The sequence below is a fragment of the Macrosteles quadrilineatus genome, unplaced genomic scaffold (assembly GCF_028750875.1).
Source record: "Macrosteles quadrilineatus isolate MER2022 unplaced genomic scaffold, UCM_ALF_1.0 Scaffold_4__1_contigs__length_99947679, whole genome shotgun sequence".
In the NCBI taxonomy this organism is placed as follows: domain Eukaryota; kingdom Metazoa; phylum Arthropoda; class Insecta; order Hemiptera; family Cicadellidae; genus Macrosteles; species Macrosteles quadrilineatus.
In genome coordinates, this window is record NW_026542597.1 from 40,810,547 (window position 1) to 40,831,569 (window position 21,023).

Genomic DNA, 21,023 nt, shown 5'->3' on the forward strand with positions numbered 1-21,023 from the left:
AATAATAAAATTGAATTTGAGACATTTATAATTTTATTTCATGAACAGAACTATTTTTGCGATTAGCAAACCTTCATTGCCAAAGTGCTCTCTACTACAGCGCTGTTCACGGAGGAATTTTGAACTAAATGCCTCATTCGTACCTCCCCTAAGTCAGACCCGTCATGTTTATATGTTATCGTTATCCCCTTTATCCCACTCATATGTTTACGTTGTCTGTCAATTTAACTTTAACCTAAAAATGTAAATATTGTAAATAATTGTAATAAAAATGAAAAGTTGTACCTTTTTTGTACCTAATTAATTGGCACGTTTAATTCTTAGGTTATTATTACCTAAAAGGTATTTCATTTAGATATTTTTGAATATTTTAAAAAATAGTATTCGACCAAGTAATAAAATGTGGTTGGCCCAAGTGAGATTTGCAAAATTTGATTTAACTTACAGTAATATATATATCTAGCCTAGTTGTTAAAATACCTACTGTACTTACTTTGTATGGTCGCCATTTCAATGAAATGTATTAGGCCTATAGTTCTTTAATTATTTTCAAGTTTATGTATATTGATGAATCCTTGATTTACTCCAGTTTAAATATTTATTTTTAGGCCATGCATAATCCTATAAGTAATCAGTTTGTTACCCTCATTTATTTATGTAAATAGTATGATATCCGACTGTGTGTTAGGCTAATCTCGAGATATACTCCTATGCATATCAAATTATTTGTTGCAGTGTCATTAGGCCTAGCCTATATCACACTATGTTAACGAGCTTAGGCCTATTACCTCTAGAATATACCGTTACCGTCTCAGTTGTTGGCTTAACACAGTTTATGCTACTTATTTTTTTCATGTTTAAAAATATTTTTGCCTTTACCACACACTCTTTCTTCATAGGTATGAAGTCTTTTTTATGAACACAAAGTTGAAATCCTCCTTCATTGCTGATCTTATTCAGTCTGTTACAGAGACGGAGATGGAGGCCATTGCTCATATGATCATAGCTTAGATTAGTCAAAATCATCCTTCTCTTAAACATTTTCTTTGACATTTTAGTGCTTGAAGTACAAACTATGGCTGCAACAGATGCTAATGTTTCTGAAGAAATTGAGGAAGAAGAGATTCTAGTGTATGCTGATTTTGATGCTGTGATAGATGAATCGATGATCCAAAAAGATTCTTTAATTAAAGTTATTGGCCTTGATGGAGACGAACCTTTTCTTCAGATGGGGACTCAGGTACGGTAGGGTAAAACTGTATAATTGTGCTCTAAAAATACATCTTAGTTACCGTACTAAACCAGATATTGGATTGATTTGCCTTACCGCCTTTAAAGTGAACTTCATATCCTTCATTGTCTCCTTGCGTACTGTCAGTTTATCTGTTATTCAATGTAAGGACTCCAAAACCGCTCCACAACAAAGGAGCTGCAATTTGACAATTTAGGCAGATTAGTTTACCTGCAGTTAATATAAACGATATTTAGTGAATGGTATTGGCTATCCAATTAATACAAGATGTTGTGAGGCTTTACAATACTGCTCTGTCTAGATTACTTTATATGAATGAAAACGCCTCCTGTTGTAGAATGGGGACAAGATATCGCAGAAGAGCTGGTCAAAAGCTCGTAGTCAGTGGTGTGATGGTTGGAGTCTGCAGGCAACTCTATTTTTTTTGGGCCAATAAAACATTTTGAGGTTTGCTTTGGAAAGTAGGCTATTAAAAGATAGGCTATTATATATTGTTAGATTACAGTTTGCTTAAAATACTGTTTGATTGCAGTATTTTAAGCTGCAATTAATATTACTGCTTATATACAGTACAGAGGTCGCAGCAAAATTGTGAGAGTCTACTGAGGTGTCGTAGCCAAACTGTGAATATCTTCCACGGTCACACACCATGTTCCCCTCCGCAACATTTCACCATCTTCTGCAATCATGGTATATCGCAAACATTTTTGTAGTGGCGGCAAATTTGTGAGCATATACTGCTGTCACAGTAAAACATGAATGTCTCCTGCCATTACAGCTAAATTGTGGATTTGATAGGGTAATCTTTGAAGACACTTTTTTCAATCAAAAATCGTGCTGCTTGCACAATATAAATTACCGGACCTGACCTTGGCCTAAAAATTATTTCCTGCCCGAATCAAGCTCTCAAGCCAACTGTTGGCCAGCCTGACCAGAAAATTGCGGGTACCCGTAGACACCTGGTGCCAAACGCAGAGGAGGATTCTTTGCTTGCTTTCCATAATTATTCTGCCTAATGGTATTTTTGATGATTGCAGATGTTCAGCGGTAAATGGCACGATACTGTGGGCACAAATCTGTTTTTTGAGGCAGAACCTGCACCTCCGCCTGCTGATCCTGTGTTCTCCGATACGCCACAAACACTTTTGAACTATAAATACAAGACTAGCAAATGTTTAGAACTGTCCAGGGTATTCATCAATTCAAAGACCAAAGAGAATGAAAGTCTCAGTTTACTGGATGGAGACGGTATTACAGAAAATTCTGTTGCACTTGGAGACAATCCTAAAGAACCACAGCCTATGGAGGCTATGGAAATCGAAGAAGTAAGGAAGTTTATTATTATTTTTATTTTAGTGTAATATAAGAACATTTTGTTAAATAATACTGTTTAGGCTCAAGGTTCCATTAAAAGGAGAACATAGTGTAGACCAGCATCTCGAGACCTATTGTCAAGAGAAAATTAGTCGTGTAATATTTTTTGTTTTAATATATTAAACAAAATAACCACCCCATGCTGTAAAGGGACCGGAAAGAAAAGGGATGGTGGCGCATAGAGTAGAGGTGTCAAAGCTTCGGTACATGTTTGAACATGTCAGTGTCTTAAATTTTTGAATTTAGGCAAAGGTAGGGAGAGCCCTTTTCATTAATCCATAAATGTTAAATGGTAAAAGGGATAAAAGTACTACTTGTCTTCAAATTGATTGTACCTGATACAGTAGTACATTTGACTATTGATACTTTATTACATTATTCTGAAATGACAACCATACGAATGTATGATTTTTTAAGCCTAGTACGAATGGAGTATATAAGTGGTGCGATCTTGTAGTTTTGTTAGTGACTAAGGTCAAGATATATATAACTAGACATTACATCCCCACGTTTAAGTTGTCGCTAGTTTTTTAATCACACGATTACTGTCCTAGTTGATGTTCTTGTGAGCAACAAAAAATAAGGTAAAAAATCAAATTTTAGACACTGGCACATTTTATTTTTGTAAAAAATTGACAACAGCTTGTCCATGTAAATAGGATGTCAACTACAGTATCCAATAAACAATGGCCGTACGCTAAACAATAATTGTTTAGAAAATAAAATATATAATAATAACAACTGGAGCTCACTCTGTGGTCGAAAACTCAACCAAAATTATGTAGGCCTACCGTATTGTGCAAACTTCTCTATTTTCACCCCAGTTTTGTCATTATTTCGTCACATACATGACAACTCATAAGGTCCATGTTAATTTTTTGTGCTTATTTTTTAGCATATTTGAATTTATAAAAGGATTCTGCACATCTACAGGCAAATATCTTTCTAACAGTGCGTAGATTTTCCCTGATGCACAGGAACTGATAAAAAAGGCTTTCTATAAACATGGTTGTCTATTAATATATAGATTTAGCCCTCCCCTGTAAATCGGTCCAGTAGTATGGTCAGGGTGGTTGTTGTAAGCTTAAAATTTTGGTCCCATGTAAAAACTCCACAAGAAATGTTTAATTCCCAATTTTGATCCAATTAACATAAATATTGTCAAAATACAAATATACCCTGCACCTATAGGACCGATAACCTATTCTCCTGGTACAACCCGCGTGTAAATCGGTCCAGTAGTATGGTCAGGGTGGTAAGCTTACGTAAGCTTAAAACAGTTCCCACACTCCGCACTGCTCGCCTTTACAACTTCCATCACCACTTCCTAAGTTGTGGACCTGTGTCCCTCCCTTCCCATAGCATTCAAGTATTGCAGATACGTTAATGTAGCTTCCACAAACGGCTCCCACACTCTGCACTGCTCTCCTTTACTACTTCCAACGTTGTGGACCTGTTTCCCTCCCTTCCCATAGCATTTAAGTATTGCAGATACATTGACCTAACTGCCACAAACTGTTCCCACACTCCGCACTGCTTGCCTTTATTTTTCCTACATCATGGACCTTTTTCTCTTCCTTCCCATATCATTTTAGTATTGCAGATACATTAATCTAATTGCCACAGACGATACCTTCTTTGAACGACTCCGTAAAATGGTTAATATAGTAAAATAGAAATCATCCAGTGGTTGGAAACTTGACCAAAAATATGTAATGTACAGACTTCTATATTTTCACCTCACACTGTAAATAAAACATGTGATTGGATTTTCTGTTTATATTTTTGTCACCAGCATAGCAACCCATAAGGCCCATGTTAGTTTTTTTAAATTTCAAATTCATTTTTTTAGCCCATTTTAATTTATAAAGGGATTCTGCACATCTACAGGAAAATATCTTTCATTTGGTACCAACTGCGTGTAATTCGGTCCAGTAGTTTGTGCAGGCTAGCTGGCGTAAGTTTTTTAGTTCTTAATATAGTTTTACCAAATATTGCAGTTTATATTTGTGTAAATGGGTCGATTGATATTATTGTTTTAGTATTTCATCAATATTTTGGTTTCCAGGGTCAAGCACCTTTAAAACAAGCAGCAAGCAATGTCATTGTCAATGATAACTCTCACACGTCATAAACCTGGAGTTTTATAACACTTGAAGCAATTCCAATGCGTCAAAACATTCCATACAATGCAAGAATCCTCCAAAGAAAGAAGTATATCCAGAATAATCTTTTAAACAAAGTAACATTAAACTTACACATAACCTAAAACACGAGTTTAGACTACATTCTGCTCATAATCTTGGAACACATTTTAATGTTCTTAAAGTGTGTACCCAAATGTAGAAGATAGAACATTTTGTACACTGTGACATATTCAATTTGTGTGTGTGTATGTATAATCTTGTACATGAACTTAAATATTCGTACTAAGTAGCAGTTTGTATTCAATGGTTTTGTAAATATAAAATGTAAAAACTGGTCAAATGTATTTTTTATTCTGATTTAAAGGCTTTAGTTTGTAGTTATTCCAGATTAAGATGCATCAAAATCCATCTAATAACCTTCCATGTTATCTACAGCACACAAGGATAGTCTTCCAATTATATCTACAGTCAATAGTTATTTATTTGTGTAACTAGTGTGCGAAGTGGCATTTTGATGCACATGAGAAAAATGCTTACGCACAAGCCGCAGGCGAGTGTGGAAAGTTTCTCGAGTGCAAAGGCACTTTGCACAAGCGTTACACATTTTATTTTTCCTTTCAGTTACTATACATCATTTAAATAATTAGACTTTGAAACACTATACAAGACGTTTTTAGGTTTGGTTAAATCCAAGCATTGAACGAAATGGGAAATGCTGCACCAGCTGATCGTAGTCGTAGTATCTTTAAGTGTTGCCAACTTATTTTCAAGTGTCCACGTATTACGTGCCTAATAAAAGCACACTGTTTTGTGTTGTTTGGTTAGAATACTGGAGTGCGGCAAAAGGAAAAAGAGTGCGGCAAAAGTAGTAAAGGCAGCAATTAGCTACATTGCGTGCTATAATCAGTGCAAGGAAGCCCACTTTGTCAGGTAACTGTATCAAAAATCGTTTGTTTATCGCATCTGGCACACTAACCACCCAAATAATGGAAAAAGGTAGAATAAATTAACAACACGTATTGCAATGCTCTTATAATTCTCTGAGAGAGAGTACAAAACATACAGTGTAAAAAATAACAATCTTGTACAAAATTACGTATGACTATCACTGGTACTTTGAGCGAATAACTTTGTCAGCTTCTTTCAGCGAGATGTAGTTGTTGACTGCCTTAACTCTCAGTCTGGACCAGATGATGTGGTCGTTGAGAGCAAGAATCTGGAAAATAGTTTAAATTGGTAACAAAACTTTAAAAACAAATAAATCCACTAGCCTGATAGTAAATAGTTTAACAATTCAAGATTGTGCACAAAAGTACTGCTCATGGAAGTGTATTGCATTCTTCAAGAAATTGACACGTAGGAATCACAGTTAGAGTAATTAGGTGAGAAATTTTATTAAACTGTGGTATGGACTGTAAATTTGAAAGGTACATAAAACCTTTGACTAGCATATTTTAAGATATAAAAAACAAACAACTGAAGTGCAAAAGGCTAACTAAATAGTTTAGTTTTACATTTGTGTTGCATAATAGAATTTGCAAATAAATAAATATAATGGTATTTCCTAGAAAACATCGGTAGGCTACAAAGGGACGGCACCTTTGTGACCCCATTAAACTGTTAAAAACATCCAATCCAACCCTCATGATCCAGGCACGCTGTATTGCACTAAAAACAGTTTTAGAAAATAATCAAACCATTCCCCATCAAAGTATTGTTGTGTATCGAGTAACCAGAGAGAAAAGTTCCAAACCAGGGCAGACGGGCGAGTGGACACAGAGTGACACAATAGTCAACAATAAAACTGATAACCAAAAACTTACACATTTTTTTAAATTCTCCTAAAAAACTACACTTAACAGTAACATTGTTTTAAAATCATATGAGGACCACACTGAACAATTAGGTGTAGGAGGAATTCTTTTAAATATTTAGGTTTTGGCTTGGATGCACCTTGCTGTAGGAATTAAACATATGCAATAATAGTGAATGCAAGGCAGAACTCAATACATACCTGAGCAGCTGCCAGAGCGGCAGCCTCCGGATACAACACAGTGGTACAACCGAGACCTGAAGGAGTGTTGAGGGATGACCAGATGTCTCTGTCTATGTTGTCTGGGCTGAGGGGAGGGCAGTTGATGACAGGCAACACAGTGTTGCCAGACAACACAGGGCCTAGACCATTACTGCGGCCAGCCACAGCCACCAGCACCACAGGCATGTTGCTACCTGCAAACAACATTAAAGGTTCAGCTAATAAACATACATTCCGAATGGAGAGGTAATTAAAATACCCACGATTATAGGATAACAAATATTTATATACTTCCTTATCTACAGGTAGTGTACTCATTGTTACTGATTTCAATCTAGATATGTTGGATACATTTCTTAAAAAAGTGTCAAAATAGTAAGTCTAGTAGGCTAAATGAAATAATAATGTAAGAAAATCGCTAAATGAAATAATAATGTAAAAAAATCATATTGACTAATACATGATTTCTGACTGGTATTTTGGTGACCCCATTCCATTTGTGATGTGTAACAAAAAAGATAACTATAATGACATGTACATAACTACCCAAATGTTGTAGCTTCAATAAACGGCTGAAGATTGAGACAGGCTATACATTTATTGAGGGGGAATAATACATCCATAGTTAATCTGGACAGATATATTCCGGAATGCAGGAGGCTGTATGGCAGGTTGAGGCAGGGATAGAAGAGGCAAGTGCTTAAAGATATTCAAACATCTGAAATATACCGAAGATACAGGAGGGAGAGGCATAATTGGCGAGGCCAAAAACCTACTTAGTTTTCAGTAGCCAGGGAGAGGGAGGTAAAAGTAATGGTTTGATGTATCTACCTTCATACTCGGCCAGTATCTGCATAGTCTCCTGGGTGCCTTTGTGTGCCGAGGTGCATCTCAGTTGACACTTGACACCAAGCTTCTCACAGTGGTTGGCTATCTTAGTGCAATGCTCTTCATCAGACGGAGACCCCATGAGCACCACCACCTGCAGTCACATCAACTTTAACTAAACCACAACTACTAGAAGACATACGGAGTGAGGGGGTTTTTAATGGTGTAGGACCTATATTACATCTGATGTGATTGATGTTTGAAAACAAAATGGATTAACAGATTAATAGCTAAACAATACACAACATTTTTAATTTCTGATTCTGCAAAAACCAGAATAATACACTTAGTCACCAAAAGGTCAACATGTTATAATTTTGAGGACTTTCTCAGATATGAGTCTTTTTAATTGGTTATCTTAAATGAATAGTTATGTATGTATTGTAGACATGTATTAAACCATATCCAGGACAAAGAAACAAGGGAGGAAATGGAAATTGAGGACTACTTTTGTCATCAGTTGATGTCCAGATTTTAAATAAAGCCTATTTCAGTACAGTATGCCTACAATATCTCAATGAGAAACTGCTTCAGTTCTACATGACTCTGCAACTTTACAAATCATTTACAAAACTGAAACTGTGCAACATTTTAAGCAACTGACTGATTACTGCAGAGTTGCCACCTTTGGTTAGGGAAAAATCGGGACGGGCCCCCCCTCCCCCCGGATTAACATGAACATAAACACGCGTACAAGGGACCAAAATTGGGACTGTCCAAACAGAATCGGGAAGGGTGGCAACCCTGGATTACTGTAACGAAAACAAAGCCTATGCACTCACATAATGTTTGCCTTTAGTTTGCCATTTGCAAAAACTGAATGCACACATGACTCAATTGCACTTTATAAAAATTTTGGTTACGAGCATCAGTGTTATTTTGACTAATCAATTTTCATAACTCAGTTTAAGAATCATCATTTTATGAGTTAAAGACTCATTTGCAGTCAGTGTTTGTTAAGATTGATGTGTTGTTAAGATGTAAAGATTAATAAGAATGAGCTATAAAAAGCATGTTTAAAAAAAGTAAATACCAAGCCAGTGGAGGGGGGTGCAAGGTACGCCAGCTGTTCCTCTATCCACTTGAAGTTGCTCTTGATGGTCTCAAGGTCAGCCGGAGTGACGTTTGTAAGGTTGCGGTAGACCTGCTTGTCCTTCATCAGTCGCTTGTCTCCGGACGGCCACAGCCTCCACGAGTCACTGTCTATCACATCTGCCACCACGATCTCTCCTGGAACATCAGTTATAATATAAGGTTCCAGAGGTGTTATAAAGCTTCTAGTCCTTAAGTAATCTAGGTTTATTTTTACCTATATTCGTATGAAAGTGGGATGCAATATGTAGCTTTCTTATTCATTTATAATAATCGAGTGTGTAACAATTACTTTTGTTTCAACAAATATTTCTTTTAACAAAAACTACTCAGTGACCAAGACTGTTTCTCCAGCTAGGATCATTCAATAAAAGCCTTATGATCAATCTGTATCAGTTAATACAAAACAAACAACAGGAAGTAACGTGTATTCACTTATACAATTAAAAAGTACAACTTAGTAAAACGAAACTTGACTTTAATCATGTAAAAACTAACTGACAACAAAAAGTAAACAATCTTGTTATTTGTATGTAACATATGGTAATAAATAATGTGAACTCTATACAGACCAAAAGCACGAACACTTCACCTTCTCGCTGAGATTGAACTACTGTCCTTGTCTTCAAGAAGGTTTTTATGCTTTAGTTGGTCAGCGTGTTTTTTAAAGATTCTTCTATCGTTACCTTCAACTTTCCACACGTTTCGCCCTAGTATCTTCAAGATTACGCCGGGTTTCCACACAACATTTCCGTTTCTGGTTTCTGCCCAAAACACAGGTTCATTTATTTTGAAGTTTTTTAGGCTAGTAGTGGCTCCTTCTTTATTCTCTTTCTCTTTTGTTTTATCTTCTTTATTTTCTTCCTCTTCTGTTTTAATCTGACTTCCTTTTTGGGGTTGAACTAAATCTAAGATACATCTTAGCTGACATCCTAAAAACAACTCAGAAGGTGACATTCCAGAAGTTATGTGTGGTGTTAACCTGTACTTAAATAAAAAGTTGTTTAAGTCAGCTTCCAAACCTTTAGGGGATTGTTCTTGGCAAAGTTTTCTCAACGCCTGTTTCATGGTACCGACGTATTTTTCAACTTGTCCGTTGGAACACGGATGGTAAGGTGGAGTGGTTACGTGGTCGATTCCAAATGCTTTACAAAACTGTGCAAATTCTACGGACGTAAAACAGGGTCCGTTGTCTGTCACTATGGTTTTAGGGATTCCATATCGGCATATTAACAGCTTAATTTGTTTGATTGTTACTGAAGTAGTCATAGAGTTCAACTTGATAATTTCTGGCCAACCGGAGTATGCATCTACGACCAAAAGAAAAACACTATTAAGGAAAGGTCCAGCGAAGTCCAAGTGTATACGGGTCCAAGGGTCAGTGCATCTCGGCCAATTACTGAGGAACTTTCTCTGTGGTTCTCTTGCAGCATACAAGTTGCATAGTGCACAAGTTCTTGCCACGTGTTCGATGTCACTGTCCATCGATGGCCACCAAAAACGATCTCGGACCAACGCCTTCATCTTTACCATTCCTAAATGAGTGTCGTGCAGGTTCATAAGTAATTTCTGCTTGAACTTTTCTGGGATAATTGCTCTAACCCCCCACATTAGGCAGCCCTCATGTATGGATATTTCGTTCTTCCTTGACTCATAGGGTTTTAACTCCAGATTGTTTGTCTTGTTTGGCCATCCACTTAATACAAACTCTTTGACCCGATTAAGAGTGACATCATTCGACGTTTCTTCACTGATTTCTTTAGCTGTAACTGGTAGACAATCTATGTTACCTGAGAATATTAATCCAACTACGGTGCTATAACTCTCATCGGCTTGGTCAAAATCAATATCTTCCTCGAAAGGCAAACGACTTAAACAGTCAACTTTCCCAAATAGTTTAGTAGAAACGTATTCTATGTCAAAACGGAAATTTGTTAAAAACAAAGCCCAGCTTTGTATTCTGCAAGACGTGGTTACTGGCACTCCTTTGCTGGATCCGAATATAGACAATAGAGGTCTGTGGTCTGTTTGGATCAGAAAATGTGTGCCCCAAAGGTAGATGCGGAACTTTTTAATAGCATAAATCAAAGCTAAAGCTTCTCGTTCAATTTGCGAATAATTTTGCTCTGCCTTGTTCAGTGTTTTAGAAGCATACGCGATCGGCTTCTCTTCTCCGTTAGGATATCGATGAAAAATTGCGCAACCAATCCCCACTGATGAAGCATCGGCTGCAACCACTATAGGTAATTCACTATTAAATGGCACTAGAATAGGAGTGGAAACTAAAGCATCTTTAATACGGTTAATTGACTGAGAGCATTGTTCTGTCCATGTCCATTGAACATTTTTCTGCCTTAGTTTGTTTAATGGTGCACAGATCTCAGAAAAGTTTGGGATGAACTTTGAGTAAAAGTTTGCAATTCCTATAAATGATTCCAACTGTTTAATGTTTTGGGGTTCAGGCATATCTACTATGGGCTTTATCTTGTCTTGATTCGTCGAAATTCCATCTTTGGAAATACATAGACCCAAATAGTTGACTTTTTCCTTCATGAAGTGACACTTAGCTCTGTTTAAACAAAAACCATTGTCCTCAATGCGTTTCAAAACCTCTTTTAACGTGTTTAGATGTTCAGTGTCATTTATTCCTGTTATAATGACATCATCCAGTAGGAAAGCGACTCCATCTAATCCAGAAAGCATAGAATGCATCTTTTTTTGAAAAATTGCCGTAGCAGGAGCTACGCCAAAACACAGTCTATTGTATCGCATAAGACCAAAAATAGTATTAATGACAAGGAGTTTTTTAGATTCTGTGTCCACGGGAATAGAAAGGTAAGCATCAGAGAGGTCAAGGGTAGTAAATTTCTGTCCAGAACCTATCTTGGTCAATAAATCGTCTTGAGTTGGTAATGGAAACTGCTGCACCTTTAATGCTTGGTTGAGTCCCGTTGAAAAATCTGCGCATATTCTAATAGCTCCATTCGGTTTTCTTACAATCACGCATGGCGCAGCCCATTCTGAATGGTCTATTTCTTCAAGGATACCATTTCTTTTTAACCGGTCAAGTTCTTCTTTAACCTTGTCCCTTAAAGCTAAAGGAACAGGCCTTGCCTTTTTAAACACTGGTGTAGCACCCTCTTTTAGGTACAAATGAGCAGTTGTCTTTGGACATTTATTTTCATTGGGTTGAAAGACGTCAGAAAACTCATCCACAAGTTTGGCAAGTTGTTGATCCGTATTTTCTACTTGTAAGGTTTGTTTATACGGTTCTGAACATATCCTTTGCATTAACAATTGTAACTTACGTCAATCAATCCAGTTGTGTATTGGAGGGACGTACGTTTCGACCTTTAGGCCATCTTCAGCCCCGCTGTTACACTAAGTTCCATCCTTAGTTGCATTGTTGGTGTAGCAACCGCGTCAAATATTTACAATTAAATAAATGACGCCGCAGTCCCGAGCCCGTTCAGCCGTGCGCACGGTGATAGTTTTGTTAATATGTGTTCGTCTTCGTCAATGTCGTGTTTTCGTGTTTTTTATGTTCTTAATTGTAAATATTTGACGCGGTTGCTACACCAACAATGCAACTAAGGATGGAACTTAGTGTAACAGCGGGGCTGAAGATGGCCTAAAGGTCGAAACGTACGTCCCTCCAATACACAACTGGATTGATTGACGTAAGTTACAATTGTTAATTCAAACATCAATCCGTTTGCTACAAATCAATCATGATATCCTTTGCAAATCGGAAAGTGATATTTTGTGGAGAAATAAAGGTGTAATCCAATCTCTTCCCAAAATATTTTGTTTGACACCCGAAGCGACAAAAGCTCTGAGTTTGGTTTTAACGTTTGCAAAAACAACTTCTACATCCATCTCACCAAGAAGTTTAACACAATGACCTGTAAATGAAGTAAAATTCTGTTTACTTAACAAAAGGTTGGGTTTTCCTATCTGTTTCCAAGTATGATCTGAGATAATTGAAGCGCAGCTACCTGTATCAAACTGCATCCTTACGATCTGGTTATTGAGTAAGATATTAAGAATAAGTATCGGGTAAAAGGTTGCCTGCTTTCCGATTGAAAGAACGTCCTGTATTCCTCCCAAAGAGTTCGTATCATTATAGCTAGTTACATCATTATCAACAACGTTACTACCGGATTCCTTTGACTTTGGACCATTCTCAACAATGTTGCTTTTAAGGTGTCGTTTCTCCACCTGTCCCGTTTTACATATTCTAGTTATGTGGTTCCTACTCCCGCATTTGTAACATCTTGGATTTTTAATGTTACAATTCCTTTTCAGATGTTTACCACTACATATAAAGCATGGTCCTAGAGATAAAACATTACAATCTTCCCTCTGAGAAAAACTATTTAATGAAGCATCTTTTACTGAAAAAAGAGAATTAGCTACGTTAATGACTTCTGAGAACGTTTCATAATCCTTCTCCATGAGTTTGGATCTTATATTGTTATCACATATCCCCATTACAAAAGCGGTAACAAGTGCTTGTTGGAAAAATTGAATGGGAAATTGACAATCATTTACTTTATGCCTCAAAACATTGGCAAACTCCGTCAGACTCTTGCAGCCCTGACGCAGTGAAAAAAACTTGACTCTTTCTGCAATGGCGATTTTTTTAGTTTTAAAATTGTCCAACAATAGTTTAAAAAGTTCTTCATACTTAAAGTCATTTAAATCATTAGGTCTACAAAGCTTAACCAGTGTGCTTAACACATTTGTACCCAAAGCGTTTATGAATAGCAAGCGTTTGGTTTCATCATCGTTAATTCCATTGAGTTTAAGACCTGTAGTAAACTTAATGTGCCACACATCAATTTCTACTGTGTCCGGGTCGAACAAGTCACATTTAAAATTACAAATACTTTTTTCATTACGAACTTGATCGGTACCTGGATCGTCTTGATGTCGTCTATGTCTACCTGATGTCGGCATTGTGTGAGTTCTAATTCCTCGTCGCCAATAACGTGTATTCACTTATACAATTAAAAAGTACAACTTAGTAAAACGAAACTTGATTTTAATCATGTAAAAACTAACTGACAACAAAAAGTAAACAATCTTGTTATTTGTATGTAACATATGGTAATAAATAATGTGAACTCTATACAGACCAAAAGCACGAACACTTCAGGAAGTACTTAAAGTATAAGCTTAAATAAGACTTTGTACTGGTTAGAATTCTTTCCCCGAACTGGTTTAAACTGTTTACAGACTAGTCAGGAAAATCACTTAAAGGGAAAGTATCCAGCAGTACCTTGAGGGCTGACACCAAACTCTATTTTCATATCAATGAGAGCGCAGTTTCTGGATGCCCAAGCTCTCTCGAGCACTTCAAACACAGCCACGGACATACGCTTCATCATGTCTACCTCATCCCTGGAGATGGTTCTACCATAGAACTGGAAGGAGGCAGAGACTATCTGCTCGTCTGACCATTGCGGGTCGTGATTGGCATCGTCCTAGAACAGACGAAAATATGTTGCAACTTAATTACTGAGACTAGTAGACTACTTGGTTTTCCAAATCTGACTAGAATAAGTCAGTTTTCAAAAAATTGTGTTCAAGCATTTTTGATAAAGTTTTCACTTAAGTGCAACAATTATACGGCATTTGTTATTTTATACATTGTTTGATTGTCAAAAAAAACTTATCAGGTTGACTTAACTATTCACGTTCAAATGTATAAATGTGAATATAGAAAAAATTATTTTCCTTTACAATTCATTAATTTATTGTTCATGTTTACATTAGAACCCCTGTTAACCGAATTTGAGTTAACCGAAACCCGGATTAACCTAAATGGTTCTATAAAATAATATAGGGCTGTAAAATGTTTTAATAACTTCAGTTGTCTGGTTTAAAGTATTTTCTATCCCATTGTAGCATTTTTGTAGCTGAAATATAACACTGAATTACCTCATATAGACATTCTCTTAAATTAATTTTTCCTACACACTGTGGTAAAACATTGGCTATTTTTAGCAACCGAAAAATAGGTTATCAGAAACGGCTCTCCACCCTTTATTTCGGTTAACCAGGGTTCTACTGTATCTCCATATTGTTATTAAACATGATAAGCGTGGAAATTCATTAATAGACACTACTGGTTTAACATCTTGTATTTTCCTTGTAAATATGAAGCGATTTCGTACATAAATGTGGAAGATCAAATTAAGGTAGATAATAAACCCTTTTAATCCGACAAAAAAAATATTTTTGTTTTAGTGTTTTTTAGAGCTTGATTTTTTGTTTGGAAATTTTGTAAGAAAAAAAATTAAATTGCTTATTCCCTATATGGGAAATTCGCTAAAACATGAATTGACACTCAAGATTAGTTTAAGATGGCTTCCACCAAGAATAACACTCCCCTGAAACTGAATAAACCATATTGCACATCTGCACAGTACACTTTTTTTAGCTTCATAATCACAAGTTTTTCACATATTTTTGTTTATTTTACAGTCCTGGACATGAGGGATTAAAGGAAGTTAACTAATATAAATATTAATTTTGATCGTCAGTTTGTGTGCTCTAAAGGTTTTTTATGAGGTTTAAAATACAGTAGCAACATTCTAAACTTTAAACACTTTTTTTTGGTACAGCCTATGTCTTGTTCTTGTTAATTTTTCAACGTTGACATGTTATTAGGGAACTTAAATTAAAAAAATTCAATAATAAACACTGCAACCTGGTTCAAAATAAAACTCTTGAATCTTTATTTACAGTCCCTTCCATTTCTTTCATTGGACTAAAACTTTGAGTGCTGATTACCAGTCGCGTATTTTCTCTCTGGAAAAGCACTATTGTAACTCACTTCCTCAAATGAATACAAACTGACCTTGAAAAAGGTTTCTTGCTTGGGTGGATTGAACCGGTAACCTTCAGGGACTCCTGGATTACGTTTCAAAAATGAGCCGAATGCCACTCTGCGAGTCACCCACTCTATAGGAACCATTTCACATTTTTTTGCGATGAAAGCAGTTTTGGTGGCGCTCTTTACAAAAGCTGTTTTAAGACCTGCAAAAGTCATACAATTTAAAAACAAACTTTATCACAATTTTACTGGAAAGAAGTTAGCCTACTGAAGTTAAAGATTGGTGCAAGTTAAAGTTAAGACATAATTATTCATGGACACAGTAAAAAAAGACTGATAGGAGATACATTGGAGAGCATTTCCTTCTTCTCATGTGTCCAGTTTGGGCAAGATTCTGTGCACCAGGTTCCGCTAGTTTCTTAAAAAAAAGTACAAACATATCAAATTAAGATATTGAGAAGAAAGCCTGTAACTTAGTTGAAAAAATTACACAAAAAACACACTAAATGTTTTTTTGTTTTTGGCTTTTATTCGTTTAGTGTTTAAGGATAGTTTAATTACTGTAGATCAAAGATAGAAACTGGTAAAATATAGAAAGGTTATCAACAAAACTACAATGTTATGTAATCAGTGAGAAGATAATGACCAATTAGACTATTTAATTTGGTCTGCAGTTAAGACCAGAAAAACATTTAACAACTTAATTACAAATTATTAGCCTAATTACACTGTTGCATAAGTATATTAAAAAAAAATGTAGCTATAGGGAAAAAAGTTAAAGCTATGTGTTAAAGCAATTCAGTCTGTGATATTTTGAACAAATATTGACTCCCATACCACACATTTTGTCAATAAATAACAAGTTATTATTGTTTGTTGATAGAGAAAATTATGATAAAATAACACACGTCATTAATTCATGGTGTCATGTTTTTTGTTTGTCGAATGTTTTCAAGTATAGATAACAGGGTAGGCCTAAAAAGATACAATTAGTTATGCATCTTGATTCTGTTTGAAAAACAAATACATAGATTGATTTTTTTGTTCAGTAGTTCCGCTGGTTCCTACCCCTATTCAGACCCCTAAATTTTGATTATATTGTGGGAAGGGGGCAGGTGGCTATGTTATGGTATGAGGGGGGGGGGGGTGAAGAAATAGGCATTGTGATTTTGATTATGTAAGGGTATGATGATTCATGTAGAAAACTTTTTTTGTTTCTGGAGCTTTCTTCCAAACTGATTGTTTAAGCAGAGTTTTTTTTTTACTATCAAAAAGCTACAGACTTTTCTCAGAATTGAAGCAGCCAACCTTTTCAGCAGTAAACCTTTTGAAGCAGTAAACCTGTAATTTATATTTTAAAACCCGTGTGATATTTTTGTTAAATACTCACCAACAGAGTTTAAAATTTCAAAAATCTTTCCATTGGTCTGTGTTGATATTTCTGCTTTTCCCTCCAAGTCATGAGCTTTAGCGCCATCACCAGCTGTTATTCTGTCTTTGCTCAAAATCAAGACTTCATTGGGATGTTCTGGGAGTTCAAATACTTGTTTGGTTTTACCTTCGATAATAAGCTTTCCAATCTTGTACCCGCCGATTACTGAACCTAAAATGGTATCATCTTAATGAAATGAGTTATAATATTTTATACTTAACCTTCTGTATCCAATAGTCAATGACTTAACTTAACAACTAAAACATTAACTATTAAGATAATTATTGAAAATTGCATCAATAGTAATAACCAAGATCCACATATCCTATGTGGTGGAAAATAATTTGATAGTTCATTATTTTCCTTAGTAAATTTATGATAAACTAGCAGAGCACCCGTCCTTCGTACGGGGTTGGCATATAAGTAGAAAATGCTTTTTGCAGTTATAATCAAGCTTTGTGTTTGCAATGGGGGAGGACACAGTTTGATAAAATTTGTTTCATAAATTTACGGTATGATATAGGTAGTATAACACATCTACCATTGCCATTATGTTCTACCACTGCACATATAAAAACTCAAAAATAACTGTAATTAATCCTACTTTGGCAGTTCTCATTGTGTATCACAGTTTTTCGTTGCTGTTTAGTTCAAATTAGCTGTTGTCATATATGCAAAAACAAAATAATAATAGTGCTGCACCCTGTTGGGAAACCTCATAACTTTTTAATGCTATTGCATATTATAGAACCAACTTGTAAAGTTGAAACAGCTGACTAAATTCTTTAATTCCCTTTAAATATGAATACTCATAAGGTTAAAATGGGGAACTACAGAGCCATTGGGGCGGAGCCCGAAAGGATTTTTGAGATAAGAATATGCTTAAATGTTAATCGGGAATGTGAGCTATCATCATGCCAAATTTCAGCCCAATCCGTCCAGTAGTTTATGCGTGATTGAGCAACACACAAACACATACACAAACTTTCAGATTTATAATATTAGTAAGATAAGATTACCAATTCAATTGTAAGGTTTGTGGTTGAATTTTCGAAATAAGAAATTTTAAACTAGCACGGTATAGCTCAATAATTAGTACTTTTTAGCTAAACAAAGATGTCAACTACTTTGAAGTTACTATAAGATTGATCTGGAGGGTTCAGTTTCAAACTTGGGAAAAAGGTCGTTAGGTCATTACAGAAGAATTGAAAAAGTGTTGAGAGGTTCACACTGATTTAGTTTACTCTCTGGATTCATCTGGACTTTAAAACAATGTGAAACTACAAACTATGCTGTAAAAACCACATCAAATTGTTTTCCAAACACTGTCTTTCAAATATAGATAAAAATATTGACATTTTTAATAAAATATCAAACAAACTAACTTCCTAAACTAGTTTATGTCAGTAAAACCTCAATTCATATGCTGTTCTTATATAACAGTTACATAAACAAAATCACTCAAGTTGCATTACATTATGTAACTCTAAGGATTTATCAGCTTATTTCTTTGGTAACTTATCTGTTCTATCCAAGTAAAGTTTACTTTTTCGATAGGCCTAAGTTAAAATATGATGGTAGGAAAACCATTTTAAACCCAAACCACAGGAAATCAACATCATTGAAAATTATAAGCCTGAAACAAACTTGTCCAAAAAATTGAACTGTAATGAGAAAAAAGGTAAGAAGATGTTGGAAGCTATAGTAATTTTGTCAGTGATTTTCTTAAAAAATGTTATAGGCTACCCATAATCCCTGGAACTAAAAATAGCACCTGCATAAGGAAGAATACTATTACATGATGCTACATTTTGCCAGGATAGCCTGAACCACTAGGCCTAGATGATTGTTTGTTTCAGTTTGCCTAACTTTAAAATTGACTCAAAACTTTTCCTGATGAACAATTTAACATGTCTACCCAAATTTTTATCTCATAGAATAGTGTGGGCAGTGGGAACAGAGACATGACAAATTAATATTAAACTTATTTTAAAGTGTCCTTCAAATTGGCAGTTGGACAAATTGGAAGCCAATTGATTAACGAGACTACTACGGAATAGGTTGAAGTATTACAAAAAGATTGTCATACCTTAGCCAGCCTATGAGCAACATAAAAAATAAAACATGCTTGCAAATCAATAAAGTATGTAGGCTACTGATCAAGTTTAAATTTTTAGATATAACTTAGCTCAAATTGCCTGTACCATTCAAGCAGCTTCGGAAAACCTGGATACAGAAACAAACCTGTTTATTTACAACCAGGCAATGTTATAATTTGACCCAGTTCTATGTTGGGCCTAACTGGCATAAGATTGAAACTATCGATTAACTTATAATAGATATTTTTAAACTAAAGCTGCGTTTACACCAAAGTTTTCCACTAGGCCTAGTTGCTTTTTCTACAAAATACAGCAACTTTTTCTGTCGTCCACTAGTGGAGAGGCAAGTCTTCCACTAAATTTTGGTTTCTCGCAGAGATTCAGTAAAGATCAAAGAAAGTTTACAACAAAAAGTGGAAAACTAGTTGCTACGCGCTTTGCGCAGGCATCTTGTGGAGAACTGTTTCCCCTGGCTCCTGTATCAGCCCGGGTGTGACGTCGGGCGATAGCCAATTCTTTGACAACAAGTTTTCCACGGTGGTTGATCTAAAGCCGCGTTTACACCAAAGTTGTCAACCAAAAGTTTACAACCAAAAGTTGACAACTAAAAGTTTACAACTAAATGTTGCTCCTCACTAATTTAGAGCAACTAGTGGAAAACTTGTTGCCAAAGAATAGGCGCGTAATAATAAGTACAGTGTGTCAAGGATGTCGTCAGCCATTTCAAGATCAAATTCTCCGTATTTTGGAAAAATCACCATTAAAAATAAAAATTCAAAAATACCTGGAGATATTATGGATTAGTACCTACATACAAATTTTAATCAAAATCAGACCACGGGCGTGGTGTGTAGCTCTATACACATCCAGAGTTATTAGGCATAATTAAGATTTTTAAATAGAAAGATAGCTAACGTTTACCCTATTATAATAATTAAAATAATTCAATAATACACATTTACAATATGTGTACAATATGGGAGGGGGAATAGTTCTCCACTAGTTTTCAACAAGTTGCTTGCGCAAAGCGCGTAGCAACTAGTCTTCAACTTTTTGTTGTCAACTTTCTTTGATCTTACCGACTCAGCGGGAAACCAAAATTTAGTGGAAAACTTGTTGCTCCACTAAACTTAGTTGACGACAGAAAAAGTTGCTGCATTTTGTAGAAAAAGCAACAAGTTTCCGAAACTAGCCGAAAACCTGGTTGTCAACTTTGGTGCAAACGCGGCTTAGATTAGTGAGAAGCAACTTTTGGTTTTCCACAAAAAAATCTTCCACTAGGTAGTTTCTCAAATTTGTTCAGAGAAACATTTAGCTGTAAACTTTTAGTTGTAAACTTCTGGTTGTAAACTTTTGGTTGTCAACTTTGGTGTAAATGCGGCTTAAGTAATTAAGTAGCCAAACTTACTGATTAAGTTTAACTTATGAAAAAATCGAATGAAGGTTAACTAATCGAATTGATATTTCCAATCGATAGTAATTTAGCGTAGCAAAGTTAAGAAACTGTACAAGAAACTTTACCAATTGATAAAAATATTGAGTATTTTGTAAGTCTTAAGTTTATTTTACTTAGGTAGGCAGTAGGCCTAGTCTATATGTTTACCACTAACCTTGTTTAGCCATGTCTAGGTACCTATATCACTTGTAAATATTCAAGATATCACTTGCTGCCTTCTCTTTCTACCAACACTACTAAGTACTACTATACTATAATGAGAGTGTGGAGGATTTTCAAGTTTAAAATAGACAAGAAGCAGCTCTTATCTAACCTCAAATTGAACCTTGAACTTGATGTCTCAAAAACAAAAACCTGTTGCTGTCTTGGCTCGGTCACGTGGATTATGTGAAGCTGAGCCGGTT

The 21,023-nt window shown here is 35.6% G+C and overlaps 2 protein-coding genes across 3 annotated transcripts; one reads left to right on the forward strand and one right to left on the reverse strand.

Moving 5' to 3' along the window:
• The first annotated feature begins 217 nt into the window (after positions 1 to 217).
• Positions 218 to 5,105, forward strand: LOC128992652 (general transcription factor 3C polypeptide 6). 2 transcript variants are annotated; one of them, XM_054416340.1, is made up of 4 exons: positions 218 to 342; positions 1,059 to 1,240; positions 2,290 to 2,577; positions 4,695 to 5,105. In XM_054416340.1, exons 2-4 carry the CDS (start codon positions 1,076 to 1,078, stop codon positions 4,758 to 4,760), a joined length of 519 nt encoding a protein of 172 aa, XP_054272315.1. In that variant the 5' UTR covers positions 218 to 342; positions 1,059 to 1,075; the 3' UTR covers positions 4,761 to 5,105. The 2 variants fall into 2 exon arrangements, with proteins under 2 accessions (XP_054272315.1, XP_054272314.1); XM_054416339.1 differs by lacking the exon at positions 218 to 342 and adding an exon at positions 574 to 627.
• A 685-nt stretch (positions 5,106 to 5,790) lies between these two features.
• LOC128991924 (bifunctional phosphoribosylaminoimidazole carboxylase/phosphoribosylaminoimidazole succinocarboxamide synthetase) lies at positions 5,791 to 21,006 on the reverse strand. The gene is made up of 8 exons (XM_054415209.1): positions 20,774 to 21,006; positions 17,023 to 17,235; positions 15,657 to 15,835; positions 14,073 to 14,277; positions 8,730 to 8,926; positions 7,640 to 7,790; positions 6,788 to 7,002; positions 5,791 to 5,989 (listed from the first exon to the last, which is right to left on the reverse strand). The coding sequence occupies exons 1-8, from the start codon at positions 20,784 to 20,786 to the stop codon at positions 5,879 to 5,881; spliced, it is 1,284 nt and encodes a 427-aa protein (XP_054271184.1). The 5' UTR covers positions 20,787 to 21,006; the 3' UTR covers positions 5,791 to 5,878.
• Positions 21,007 to 21,023: the final 17 nt, after the last annotated feature.